A 14,725-nucleotide genomic window follows, 5' to 3' on the forward strand; every position below is an offset into this window, starting at 1 on the left:
GGCTGTTGTGAGGATTAAATGAGATAATATTTGTAAAGTGCTTTACAAACCTTAAAGCAACATCAAAATATTCATTGTTATTGTTACTGTTGCTGCTATTTCAGCACAATTCAATTAAGTTATCAAGAATCTCACAATACTGTGTGTGTATGTGTATACATATTCATATATGTATACACACACACACACACACACATACACATATAGTGAGTTCACTCACTATTGTCATGAGCCGCTTTCCATTTCCTTCCCTGAAACCTCTTTCAGGGTACTTGCAATTACCCAAAACAAGACTTTTCTAGTAAACTCCTGGTTGCACAACTCTTACTCTGGAAGTAGCATACAGCAAGGCCTCTCTTCTGCTCTGCTTCTAATACCACTGCTTGCAGCTGAAGTGCTACTTCTTCCTCATTAGACAGGAGTGTCCTTTCTTTTAGCTTGAAAGCATTTTTTTGAAAGGCAAAGCCTTCATGCCTCAGACTCTATGCTGACAGCTCTCAAATCTACCTATACTGCCCCAATCTTTCCACTGACCTTCAATCTCACATCTCCAACAGCCTTTCAGACATTTCATAATGATGTCCAGGAGACATTTAAGTAAAAAACATGTACAAAGCACAATTCATTACCTTTCCCCCTCAGCTCCTACCTTCTCTTACCCTGTAGAGGACAACCCTGTTCTCTCAGTCCCCCAGTCTCACAGCCTAGGAGTCATATGAGATTTCTCACTCTCTTTCACCCGGCCCCATCTCCAATCTGTTGCCAAGTGTCAATTCCACCTTTGCAACATCCCTCCAATATACCCCCTCCTGGTGCAAAACCATCACCTCATGCCTTTATTACCACAGTAGCTATCGGCAGTCTTCCTGCCTCAAGTCTTTCTCCACTCCAGTCCATCCTCCATTCAGCCACCATTGATTGTCTTAACTCATCAATCTGACCATATAACACCCCCACACCCCAACCCCACCACCCAATAAATTCCAGGGCTCCCTACACCCTCTAAGATCAAATACAAAATGCTCTGGTATGGGATTCGAAGCCCTTCATAATCTGGTGCCCTCCTATCTTTTCAGTCTTCTCACTCCTTATTCCCACATATTCTCTTCCATCCAGTGAAACCGACCTCCTGGCTGTTCCATGAATGAGACATTTCATCGACCACCTCCAGGCATTTTCATTGGCTGTTCCCCATGCCTGAAATGCCTTCTCTCCTCATCTCTGCTTACTGGCTTCCTTTATGTCCCAGTTAAAACTCTGTCTTCTAAAGAAAGACTTTTCCAACCTCTCTTAATCCTAATGCCTTTGCTCTCTGAATTATGTCCAATTTATTCTGTATATAGCTTGTTTTGCATTCATTTGTTTGCATGTTAGACTGTGAGCTCCTGAGGGCAGGACTGTCTTTTGTCTCCTTTTTTTTTTTTTTAATCCCCAGCACTGAGTACAGTGTCTGGCACATAATAGGTGCTTATTAAATGTTTACTGAGTGAATTATCAGACTAGAGGGAGGAGGGGGGAACCTTAACAGCTTTTCTTTCCATATGGAAAATCTGTCAGTTCTATTAGCCTTGGCTTTAATGGGTATTTTCTCTTCAAATAGTGATTCCTTACTCCAGACATTCAGCTCTTTGGAACAGAGAAGAGCCCCAGCTAAGTATTGCCAGAAGGCTCATATCTATATTTTTTATTCTTTTAAGTTTAATGTATTTTAATAGCAAACTTATAGGAATAGCACAGAAGACAAACATTAAAAACACATATGTACACATAGGGCAACTCAGAGAAGTATAGTGAATGGACAGAATGTACTGCATACTAAAGATACTATAAACATTATTTAGTTGCCATAAATAAGAAATTTACTTATTTTGAAAAGTCCAAATGCTGGTATATCCAAAAATATAACAGATTTATCTATAATTATTATAAAGTTGGATGGTTGAAACTTATTCATTGAAATACTTTTGGCTGCATTAATGTTTTATGTCATTGCATTTATATTCAAAATTCATATACAAATGAAAACAGAAAAAAATTATGAATACCTGATTTTTATCCCCTATTTTTCCATTCAAAATCATATACTTATGTGCCTTTTGACTCCATTGGAAAAAAATATCTAATACTCAAAACTACCAATAACAGTAAGATTTTTTTTCTGTTTTGAGAATGAAGAATGTTTCCCCCTATAGCGGAGTTGTAAGCATCCGCGCTCCACATATGTAGTGTGCTGGCTGAATGTCTTTTGGCATGACTGAGACATGTCTGGCATGGACAGCACATTGGTTGGTGTCCTCAGACAGACCGACCAAACAGGCCTCCCTTGGCTCCTGCAAAGCCCCAGTTGCTGCACTCTGCATGTGCAGATGTGTTCTGAAGTCTGGAGCAATCTCGCACACCCCAACACCGGAGGGGAAGTGTCCCAATCAGAAGTCAGTGGACTTCTGAAGATCAGATTTCCCAGAGAGCCCCAGTCCCTGGCCTCTAGGTGCCTCGAGTACAAGGAGTTACTTCCCGGGTGCTCCACCATCAGGGCATTCACCACCAGTTGGCTTGGTATAAGCCATGTCCCTTATAGCAGCCTTTGTACTGGAGAGCAGCGGAAGGGGCTACAAACACTATTCTTCTGCTCTTTAACCTTGACTTCCTGTTCACTCTCAGAACCCTCAGTCTGATTTAGGACTGATGTTCCTAGTGACCACCTGATGAATTGCTGACTGTTCAACTGAACCCAGCAGCCATCAGTCTAGAGGCTGCCTTTTTAACAAGCTGCTACAGGCTCTCTGGGCTCAAGGCCCCCAATTTTCTTGACTCAGAGATTCTTTTAGTTTCCCATTCAATTGAGTGGGAAGGGGGAGAGGCTCAGAAACAAAGTTAAGCCCAGAAAGCAAGGTTATTTTTTCTTCCTATCTCACCTCATTCCCACCTAAAATATGTGTGTATACACATATGCACATATATGGCTATATACACATACATATATACACACACATATGACTGTCAAGAAAACACTGGACATCTGCTTGATGAATTTCTGTTTGATGAAATGAACCCATTTCAACCAGGTTCTTTAAGTTTCTCTAGTTCCTGTAGAAATGCATCATCCTCTGGCATCGCTTAATCTGGCCATGCTTGTGCTACTTTGAACTAGGTACCCATTTCCCAGAGTTATCATAAACCATACCCTTTCTGCCAAGCCCTTTCTGCCAGGAAGGTTTTGGTCCACTTAGTTTTCATTGCACAAAACTTTGTTGGAAGGGAAGGAAGGGAACAAGCATTTGTTAATCACCTGCTGCTAAGCACCTTAAAAATATTACCTCATTTAATCTTCAAAACAACCCTGAGAGATAGGTGTTACTATTATCCCCATTTTCAGGTGAGGAAACTGAGGTAGATAAAAGTTAAGTGACTTTCTTAAGGTCAAACAGCTAGTAACAGTCTGAGATTGTATTTGAGGTCTTCCTGACTCCAGGTCCAGCACCCTGAAATTTAAGCAACTCTGGAGATTTAATTTGTCTCTCCTCTAGTCCTAATCTATAAGGCCTAATTGGGAAACTGAGGACAGAAAAGGCATATTTCTCTCATATCCTAACTGGGGCCTCTAGGAATAACTAAAAATCCTTTCAAATAATGAGGAATTCCTGTGCTTAGATCACCCATGGAACACATCAAAGGCTGAATCTAGTTGTATCTCTTGAACTGATAGGTTGTCTCAAAGAATATGCCACCTGAGTGCACTTGCTTGCTAATGGTCTGAATTGACTATTGTTTTAGGCAAAGAAGACACACATACATATTGACTTTGGACTGGATCTATGTTTATGTTGGCATAGGGAGCTCTCAGCAAGGAGACAGTACATGCAGTGGAGAGGGGCAGGTGAATTTAAAGTCAGGAAGATGTAAGTCTATCTCATACCTCTGACACAGACTAACTGTGAGACCCTGGCAAGTCACTTAACTACTTGGTGACTTAAGTAACTCTCTTGAATGTTAATTCACAGGTCATGTAAAAGAACACAGACCATAGGATCACAGGATAATAGATCTAGGGAAACTAGGGGGCTCAGTGGATAGTGCTGAACCTGGAGTCAAAATATCTGAGTTCAAATTTGGCCTCAGACACTTCCTAACTGTGTGACTCTGGACAAGTCACTTCACCTTTGTTTGCCTCAGTTTCTTCATCTGTAAAATGGAGGTGATAATAATAATAATATCACCTGCATCCCTGTTGTGAGGATCAAATAAGATAACTATCCTAAAGTACTTATAGTGTCCAGCACACAGTAAGTGCTAGATAAATGTTAGTTATTATTAGCTATTATTAGTCTCACCACCTCATTTTACAGATGAAGGAAATACGCCCAGAGAGGTGAAGTGATTTGCCTTAGGTCATCCAAGGTGTGGGAGAGAGAGAATCTGAAGCCAAATCTTCTGACTGCAAATACAGTATTCTTTCCTCCATAAATGTCATGCAAGAAGCTATTAGCATCACTTGAAAAGCAACTCCAGCCATGTGTCCTTTGCTGACACATTAATAGTTCATGTGTACGTGCATACGTTTATTATGCATATATATGTGCAGCATTTAAAAAACATAAGCATGTATTTTTATTCTATTTCTGAAAAGATATTTATATTCTGCCCTACCTGTGATACCTTTCAAATAGAGAATCTAGCCCTCAGTCTACGTTTATTTGCTAAGGATGTTATCCATTAGTTTTGTGACATTTCAATGCAATTTAGGAACACAAATTGGAGAAGCAAGTAGGAAATCATTTCCCTTACCTTTGCTATAACATTATCTGGTTCAATATTTAGCACTTTCTTCAAATCCTCTATTGCTTCATGGTACTTGTTTTGATGTTTATATGCAGTAGCACGTCGCATAAAAGCTGCAAATTTGCAAAAATATTTTCTTCAACACTTATTGTTTCCTTAAGACTGTAGAATGGTCGTGGCTCATTTTGCAATTGAAGGAAGAATGCAAGTAGTGCAAAACTGTTAATTACATAATTACTAAGGTGTGTATACACACTAAACCAGAACCATTTTTTCAGTCTTAAATTTGTTTTTTAAACTTTCAATTGTAACAAAAAGCAAGGGCAGGAACATTTTAGAACATCCAAGTTCCAATTTTAGCTTATTTCCTGTTAGTATCTCTCTCAGTGTATGGTACCATGCACTGCATGTTCCAAAGTAATCGGTGAAAGGTATTTTTGAGACAACAGCAGGAAAGAATTCTTTAGATTATATGAGTGCAAAAATCAGCTGTATTGAGGGGTGGGCACTTTTATAAACTGTACTTAATATTAGAGATATTGCTAGCATCACTGGTTTAAAACTCCACATATTTAATGATATACTATTGACTCTAGTAGACCCAAGAGAGAGTTCATGTCATAGTAATAACATTCACATTTCCGTACCACTCTAAGGCTGGAAAAGAGCTTTCTTCACATCAGCTTTGGAAGATAAGCAGTATAAGCAACATTTTCTCCATTGTACAGATGAGGTAACACACTCTGAGATGAAATAACTTGCCCACAGTCATGTGTCTAAAGCAAGATGTGAAAATAGGTCTCCTGATTCCAAGTCCATCATATCTTCCATTGTACCAAACGGTCTATAAAGAATTATTAGCTCAATAACTTAATGTGTCATGACTTTAGCAGAACTGGTAAATGTCTTTGTTATAAGTCACTTAGTCTAACCCCAGGAAGCAGTGTGGAGTCGTGCGTACAGCAAGGGACTTGGAGTCAGGAACCTGGGTTCAAAAATTTCTTCAGACATACTAGCTGCAATACTAGGCAAGTCATTTAAATACTCTGGGCCTTAGTTCCTTCATCTACAAAATGAGGAAGGAGCTAGACTTGACCCTGGCCTCTAAGGTCTTTTGTAACTCTGAATCTATGACCATATGAATTCCTTCATTTTATACATAATGAAACGCAGGCTAAAAGACTGTATATGACTTAGCTCAGGTCACATAGAGAGTTGGGCCAGGGTTTGAATCAACATTCTCTGACGTCAAATTTGACTCTTTTTCTAATTAAAGATATTTACCTGAAGGAGATAACTCATAATTAGACATTACAAACAAATAGACTCTATTGAAATTAATTTTCAAGACTTGTTTTACCCTTTAAGTTTCCAGGTTCCAATTCTAACACTTTTTCACAATCCTGAAGAGCATTATTCCAGTTCTTTAGTTTGATTTCTGCTTGAGCTCTATTGTTATATGCAGCCACTGTGGGAGATACCGATATGCTCCTGGAATAGGAAAGACAATCTATTTACCAAAAAACTTCAAATTGTTAGACATCAAAGGTACATGTATATGTATATATGTGTATATATTAACTCAGATAAAACTGTAAAGCAGCCTAAATAGATAAAAACTGATAAAATGAAAAATCAATACAAGCAAAAACACTCTTGTGCAAGTACATTTTCAATAAAAGTTTTAAAATATATTTGAGCACTAAAGCTTAGCCCAGAATATAGAGGTGAAAGACGACTACTTTACCTACCCAAGATGGCTAACTGAAAATCTATTCAGTAGACCACAAATGCCAAACAGATTTTGGATTACTATGAGAACAATTTTCTAGTACAGAAGGTAAAAGAATCAGCTAGAACAAATAATCTTATTTTCACTTTTTAGCTAATAGAAAATAATCTGGAAGTGGCTGTAAATCTTTGAAGTAATGATCACAAGATCAACTGAATTTAAGACCCATAGGGACAGAGGAGAGAAGCCAACAGGATTAAGAAAATGAATTCTAAGAATGAAAATTTTATGAACTGCAGGGTATGAGTGGGAAAGATTCAGCAGAAACAACAACTAAGAAACAAAAGGGCCCCACAAATCTGGCTGCTGTTCAAGAAAAGTTGTATGATGTTCTGGAACAAATTATACATGTGTATAGGAAGGATAAGGATAATAAGAGATTCAAGTTAGCTATAAACTCAGAGGAGGAGAATTACAGGCAGAAATAGAAAAGTAATAAAAGGTGAAAATAAGTTCAGATTACTAAAGTAAGTATAAAAGCATTGTACAGCTACAACAAGATGAGAAGATCCAAACCTGAAAAGAGATGCTGCTTGTGGTGGCCACTGACACATTTTGTTCAAATATATCTTTTAAAAGAGAAGGAATTCAGAAATGTTATTGCTACAATAGTCAAGGACCTCCACAAAGACCCTGCCTGATCTTCCATCAGCTCTGCCAAAGTCCTACCAAGCTGGAAGGTTTGAAGTACAATGGCTCCAGCAACAGAATCAATCTGGTAACTAAGGACCAGCCTAGCTAAGAGCAGAGAGGCTCTGAGTAGCAGCTGCCAAGAAGCACTGGCTGGAAGAGATGTGTAGGACCATTGAAGAGATCAGGTCATTGCTGACTACCTAGATAATGACCATCGAGACAGTGGTATTTTTATGTCCACGGTGGTAGTTATATAGCCACACCCTGCTTGCCTGACCAGAAGCTGTGACAATCACCATCTGCAGGAGCAGAGCTGGATAACTGAAGCCATCTGCAAAGGTTGGTTCAATACAATATGCTTTGTAAGGTTCATGATCTCCAAAAACAATTATATCTTATGCTATTGAACCCCAAGGACCCTAAGGCTTTTCCATCCACCTTGTAAACTGAACTCTCCAATGTGTGTTGTTTCTGCTTATTAAAATGTGACACTCTCCACCTCTATTAAGGGTAGGAACTCCCTCAGTTTCCTGGTTGTGTCTCTACTACCTAGCACTCTTCTTGGCATATAGTAAGTGCTCAATAAATGTGTTTCCATCCATTCATTCTGAGTCTTGTTTATTATGCAGATTTTCTACAGAGTTTATAGAAGATCATGAATAAGAATCTAACAGGATGAAAAGGCATGGATGGGTTGCAATCTGCATTGGAGGAGGGATTACCTACATTAATGAGAATGAAGGCACACAGATAAGAAGACAAAACTAGTGGTGAAATATCTGAACTGAAAAAGGGCAACTGGAATACGCATCTTTAAATTTTTTTTTTAAATCATGGTCCATTCTTCCATGTTACCAAAGACAATCACTGCCAAATGGGAGTTGGGAATGCTAAGATCACTCCTAATCTTTACTACCAGCCCAAGGTTTTAATTAACTAAACTAGAGGCAGTATGGTATAATGTTAGTCAGTCAATAAACATTTATTAAGCACCGGCACCATGCTAAGTGCTGGGGCTACAAAAAGAGGCAGAAGACAGTACCCGTCCTCAAGAAGCTTACAATCTAATGGGGGCGTGAACACAAGTAAATAAATATGTACAATAAGAAAGCTACATATGGAATAAATAGTGAATAATTAAGAGAGGTAAGACAATGGAATTAAGAAGACTTGGGAAAGATATCCTTAGAACAGTGGAGTTAAACTCAAATAGTAAGAAGGCCACTATGCCATAACTAAGGATCCCTGAAGCCACATATCGATGCTGAAAACCATCTATGTTTCTTCTACATTTTAACTTATTTTGAAAAATGTCTCCCAATTACATTTTAATTTGGTTCAGGCCACACTCAGAAATGATGTGGGCAGTGATACATCTGCTGTAGAAGATGGGATTTGAGTTGGAACTTAAAGGACTTAAACCAAGTCAGCAGACAAAGATGACCCCTGAGGCAGAGGACTTGGGTTCTGATTCTGCTTGCTATGCTGACTACTTGTGTGATCTTAAGAAAACTACTTAACCCCCGGGTCTCAGTTTTCTCATCTGTAAAATGAGAGGTGGTCTAGATTGTTTCTGAGGTCCCTTCTAACTCTAGACCTATGATTCTAGAACTAATCCCACATATAATTCTATGCACCAACATAGTAAATTTTTGCTGCATTAATATCACATTAACTGATAGAACAAGACATGAAAATTCTACAAATGATATAATATTCTTACTTTCATGGATCAGTAACATCATGAGGTTCACTTAGAAAACCGATGTTTGTTCACTGCAAAGTTAGGCTACTCAAGAGTTAGCTTCAAATAGTTTAGAAAAGACTCATCAGAAACATAGTTTGTTTCTTATATATCAGAAAAAATAAAATATTTCCTCTTCTCCGTCCCAAAAAGGTAAAAAAAACTAAATTAGATTCTGTTCTCAATTTTGCCACAACCTTAGTGTCTCAACTTCTCAGGTTTGTTACTTTGTATGTCTAATGGAGCTGGAGCAAAGGATCTCCCAAATTCTATGTGAACCTATCCAAAAAAAGATCCATTTACTCAGGAGTTGTTCGGTAATGGCTAAATGAAAACTGGGGAGAGGCACAGCATCAGCACTGCTTAGAAGAATTAAAGTAAGAACATTTCCCTGTTGTACCCCTGGCAGTTAGAATCCAGGCCTCTCTCCTCTTCTCCATGACCCATGGGATCACCCTTTAGTTTTCATATTTCTTCATGAATACATCTTATTAATATGGTACACCACTCTATTACCTCCTTGTATCTACACTATTCCTGACTATGGTTTGCTCTTTCCAGTCCTAAATTCCTAAGTCTCAGTGATAACTAGAGGACTAAATGTGCCTACTTTTATTATCTCTAGTTTACCCTCTTTATTCATACTTTTGTGTGTAGTCATCTGAGGCCTTGGGTCTCATGGCTGGCTCTCTTGTTACATATTTTCTCATGTAAGTGACCAGTATTAAATTACTGTCATTCCTCTTCCTACTTGCTTCTCTCTACGGTATCTAGCTTGGCATATTTTGTGAGTAACTTTCTCCTTCTCCTTTCCTTTTCAGTTTAAACTTTAAGCCTTCTTAATTAGAGACATATAACTCCAGGAGATTATATTTTTACCAGTATTTACTTTATAGCATTTTATATTTATATGCACACATTTATATGTGTGTATTACTTGTTGTCCTTCATCTTTGAAGAGGACCAAAGTGACATCACCTTGATAAAGTGAAGTTTCAATGTGTCTGACTGGCTGATCAGACTGGGCTTGGAATGCTCTACTACAGGTCGGGCATAAATAGTCCATGTGAACATGTGGGGTGGTTCCTCCAAATCTGTACATCCTGCATTTACTTTGTGCTGTTTCAATTCTTTTTTGCTCAAAGAGCACAGCACCTTTTCTGATGTGGGTATGCCATGCTGAGTGGTCCTGTGACTGTGTCTCCCATGTCCCGTAATCAAATCCAAAGTTCTTGAGAGAGACCTTGAGAATGTCCTTGTATTGCTTCTTCTGACCACCATGTGAATACTTGCCCTGTGTGAGTTCTCCATAAAATAGTCTTTTTGGCAAGCATATATTTTGCATTTGAACAACGTGGCCAGCCCATTGAAGTTGCACTCTCTGAAACATAGTTTGAATACTTGGCAGTTCAGCTCAAGCAAGGACTTCAGTGTCTGGTACTTTATCCTGCCAGATGATCCTCAGAATCTTCCTAAGACAGTTCAAATGGAAGCGATTCAGTCTCCTGCCATGGTGCTGGTGGACTGTCCATGTTTCACAGGCATACAACAATGAGGTCAATACAATGGCTCTGAACACCTCAATTTGGTAGTCTGTCTAATACCTCTTCTCTCCCAAACTTTTCTTCGGAGCCTCCCAAACACTGAGCCAGCTCTGGCAATGCATGCATCAACCTCATTGTCAATGTATATATTCCTGGAAAGTACACTATCAAGGTAAGTGAACTTATCCAAGTGTAGGGTGTGTTCAGGGAGGCCCAGTACCTATGATGTGATGGCTGCCAAGCCCTTTTCAGGGCTCTTTCCATCTTTGGTGTTCACCTGTTCCACCCATCTCTCACCTGTGGCTCCAAGAAGCTGCAGCATGTGCAATGGCCACACCCTGGAAAACCGTTTTGGCAGATGGGCCAAACAAGGTTGAGAATAACCAAGAGGTCTCAAACCCATTGGTGAGTTAGGGGGGTGTCTATCCCAAGCATGTGAAGACTTCCCCTGGTGGAATGGGCAGATGAGAACAATTTATGTGTGCGTATGTATATGTATATATAAATGTATATGTATCTGTATGTTGTGTCCTTTAATAAGCTCCTTGGGAGTCAGAGGCTGATTTTTTTTCTTTTTACCTCTCTTTCCCCACTAATATCTAACACAGGGCCTGGCATGTAGCAGCTGCTTAATAAAGTCTTGTCCACTGATTGATTAAAAGTATGCTATCCCTCACTTAATTCCTACATGTTAAGTTACCACCCAGAAATCTGAATCTGAGACACTATTTCTGATTTTGGCTTCCATACACTAGAATTCTTCTGGTTTTCCTCTGATCTCTCCTCTCTACAATGTAACTATGGGTGTTCCAGAAAAATGAATAGTTTCTACTTTCCATGTTATCATAGACAGTATTCTTTTCTTCAGTGAGCTTTCCTTTTAGCTTCAAAGTCACTTTTATGCCAAGGACGTTCAAATCTTTATTTCCAACTTTATCTCCAACTACCACAAAGCTGTCTCCACTTTGATGCTTCAGATCATCAGCTCAAATTCAACAGATGCCAAATCTGAAGCATCCTCACTTTCACTGGATCCTGTCACCAACACACACAACAGGTTCCCTAACTCCATTAGTGGTACCACCATTCTCCAAGGTAGATATAGTAGGAAGGAATTCTTGACTTATGGTTAATGTCATATATAGAAAAGTGTACATGCAGAATCTCACTATCAAAGCTAGAACATTTTGAAAGACATCTTTGACATTGGCAAATACCTTCATATCCTCCTCTTACCCAATTTACCCATTGTCACTACTAGTTGTAAAAGTCATTAACATTTATATAGCACTCTGATGGTTTGTGGGCAGCTAAGGGGCACAGTGGGTAGAGTGCAGGCCTGGAGTTAGGAAGACATTATCCTGAGTTCAAATCTGACCTCAGACACCAGCTGTGTGACCTTGGGCAAGTTACTACTCCCTGTTTGCCTCAGTTTCCTCATCTGTCAAGTGAGTTGGAGAAGAAAATGACAAATCACTCCAATATCTTTACCAAGAAAATCCTACATGGGGTCACAGGATGAGTTGGACATGACTGAAAAATAACTAAACTGATGATTTGCAAAGTGCCTTACTTACATTGTCTCACAAGATCCTCACAACAACCCTATGAGGTAGGAACTATTATTATCCCCATTTTGCAGTGAGAAAACTAAGGCATCGAGTGGTTAAGTAACTTGTCAAGGGTCACACAGCTACTAAGTTTCTGTGGTAGGATTTTATTTCAGATCTTCCTAAATCCAACATTATATCCATTATTCTATTTAGGTGCCTTTCATTATGCAGAAAATCACCAAAGTGATCTCTTTAATTGCATCCATTCTGACATCTCATATAATTTTGAATTATATGTGAGAGACATTGTAAACAAAACCAAATTTTCTATTAAAGTCAACACACTCCCAAAGAATGGGATCTTATGTTCACTATCAGTGAGCTGTATGAATGTAAAAATATATCCCACTTCGAAAAAGAAAAACCAAAAACCAGCTTACCTAGTATAATATGTCACAGCCTCTTCATAGTCACCTGAACTGAAAGCCTCATTACCTTTTTCCTTTTCACGAGTAGCTAAGAAATCTTTTTCTTTGTCACTCAGACCTAGAAAAGAACATCTTGGCTGCATATAAAAAGGGCTAAAAACTTAATAACAAAACTAAGAGAATTTAATTCTAAAAATAGGAACTAAAACTTTTACAGTCACAGCTTTCTTTCAAAAATAGTTCTATCATTCTGAGTGTCTTGTGCTGAATTCATTCTGAGGGCTTTTCTGGTTGTTGTTAAGTAACATTAATTTTAGTTGACTCCTAAGGTGAACTAAGGAACTGTTATATCATGCCTCAAACTTGTTTTGTATTGGAATGGCAAACAAAGGAATAAACTTTGGAGAAGAAAGAATTTTAGAAGCAGGATAAACAATTGGATAGATGGTGAGAAAAACTGGACTTATTCGAAGTCATACAACCCCAATATAATAAATCATTTTTAATGGTGTCAGTGACAAGATAAGGTTTGAATGGGATGGGAAAAGTAGCTGGGGGGGAAGAGGGGGAAATTTACAAACCTTCAAACAATTTTTAAAATTGCATTTTTCAGCCCTTAAAGATGCCATCCACTTTATTATCAAAGGTCAACATAATACAACAGAAATTTCAAAACTTACTAAATTAACAGGTTGCAATTACCTATTGTATCAATTTTCTTTTCAATTTTAAGTGAATGTGAGCGGATATTTGGTGTAGTATTTTCTTTATAATCTTCATCAATCTTTGAACATTCTTTTTCAACATCAAATCTTAAATGAAAGAAAAAACAAAATGACTTTTACAATGGAACATGTGGAAGACTTCAAAACAACAAAGGAGTGTTTAATTATTGCTCTATTTATGTTTCCTTCAGTGTGCCTCTGAGAACCCACTGAAACAACAAATACATATTTAAATATGGCATTAAACTAAATAAATGTGGTCTTTGTATATTGGTTTAGGGTTTACACGATGCTTTATACAAATGACACTCCACTTTCCTTCCCTGTGCCTTTCCAGAGGTTGTCCACATGCTTGAAATGTACTCCCTCCTTACCATCCCTTCTCCTCAAAGACTGGCTCAAATGCCACCTGCTCTACGAGGCCCTTTCTCATCTCCAGCTTTCTCCTCTCCACCTCCTGCCATCACTACGTGTGTCTTCTGTACAGAGGTATATGCAAATCAGCACAAGGTTCTTAACCTTAGTACATGTTGTATAGAGTGGAAGCTCTCTGAAATCAGGACCTATTTCACTGCTGTCCTTCGTACACCTGGCACTCACTTAGCACAGTGTCTGGCACACAGTAGGCACTCAATGCATACTTGCTGGTTGATGATCTTGTTGGACCATTATCACTGCTTTATGAATAGCTAGTACCTACAGATAGTTACTTCAGATTCCTATTTTAGAGAGGCCACAAGAGTTAAACAAGTGACTTTGTCCAGGGTCACGTAGCTAATAAGTTTCAGAGCCAGAATCTGAACCCAGGTCTTTCCCACCTTCTTTTCACAACACCACACTGTTTCTCAATATAGGCTTATGTTACAAATTATCCTTGCTACAGTCTTAACAAATTTCCAATCTAATGGGAACTCCTAAAATAATCAAATCCTACACCATATATATTATATATAATATAGATTATAGATTAAAATCAAGAAACATCTTTCAAGTCTCAGGCATTATGCCTTGTTGGATAAGAAAGATATTATTGCTTGGTCTAATGGTAATAACACTTAATAGCTGTGTGACCCTGAACAAGTCACTTAGCCATGTTTGCCTCAGTTTCCTCATCCATAAAATGAGCTGGAGAAGGAAATGGCAAACCACTACAGTATCTCTGCCAAGAAAACTCTAAATGGGGTCATAAAGAATCAGACACAACTGAATGACTAAACAAAATGGTAACAGAATGTAGTAGTGGATAAGAATTGGACCCATGAGTTCACTGATATAATAATATAATGATGATAATATAATGTTATGATAATAATGGTGATAATAACAGCAACATAAGGTACCTACTACGTGTCAGGCAGTATACTACGTACTTTATAAAATGTTATCCTTTGATTCTCACAACAACCCTGGGAGGTAGGTGAAATGAGAAAACTGAGGCAGAGATTAAGAGATTGGCCCAGGGTCACACAGCTAGTAAGTTTCTGAGGCTGGATTTGGGTTCAGCTATTCCTGGTTCCAGGCCTAGCA

At 38.5% G+C, this 14,725-nt stretch overlaps 1 protein-coding gene across 2 annotated transcripts in view; it reads right to left on the reverse strand.

The window, feature by feature from the left end:
* SPAG1 (sperm associated antigen 1) overlaps positions 1-14,725 on the reverse strand; it is a 78,807-nt gene that overhangs the window by 38,653 nt on the left and 25,429 nt on the right. For both annotated transcript variants that reach the window (XM_072603396.1, XM_072603395.1), the window contains exons 6-9: positions 13,176-13,285; positions 12,486-12,591; positions 6,140-6,270; positions 4,786-4,892 (exon numbers count right to left, since the gene is read on the reverse strand). In XM_072603396.1, coding sequence (XP_072459497.1) covers positions 4,786-4,892; positions 6,140-6,270; positions 12,486-12,591; positions 13,176-13,285 — 454 coding nt within the window. The remainder of the gene's footprint in view (positions 1-4,785; positions 4,893-6,139; positions 6,271-12,485; positions 12,592-13,175; positions 13,286-14,725) is intronic.

Source organism: Notamacropus eugenii, chromosome 4 (genome assembly GCF_028372415.1).
Source record: "Notamacropus eugenii isolate mMacEug1 chromosome 4, mMacEug1.pri_v2, whole genome shotgun sequence".
Taxonomy (NCBI): domain Eukaryota; kingdom Metazoa; phylum Chordata; class Mammalia; order Diprotodontia; family Macropodidae; genus Notamacropus; species Notamacropus eugenii.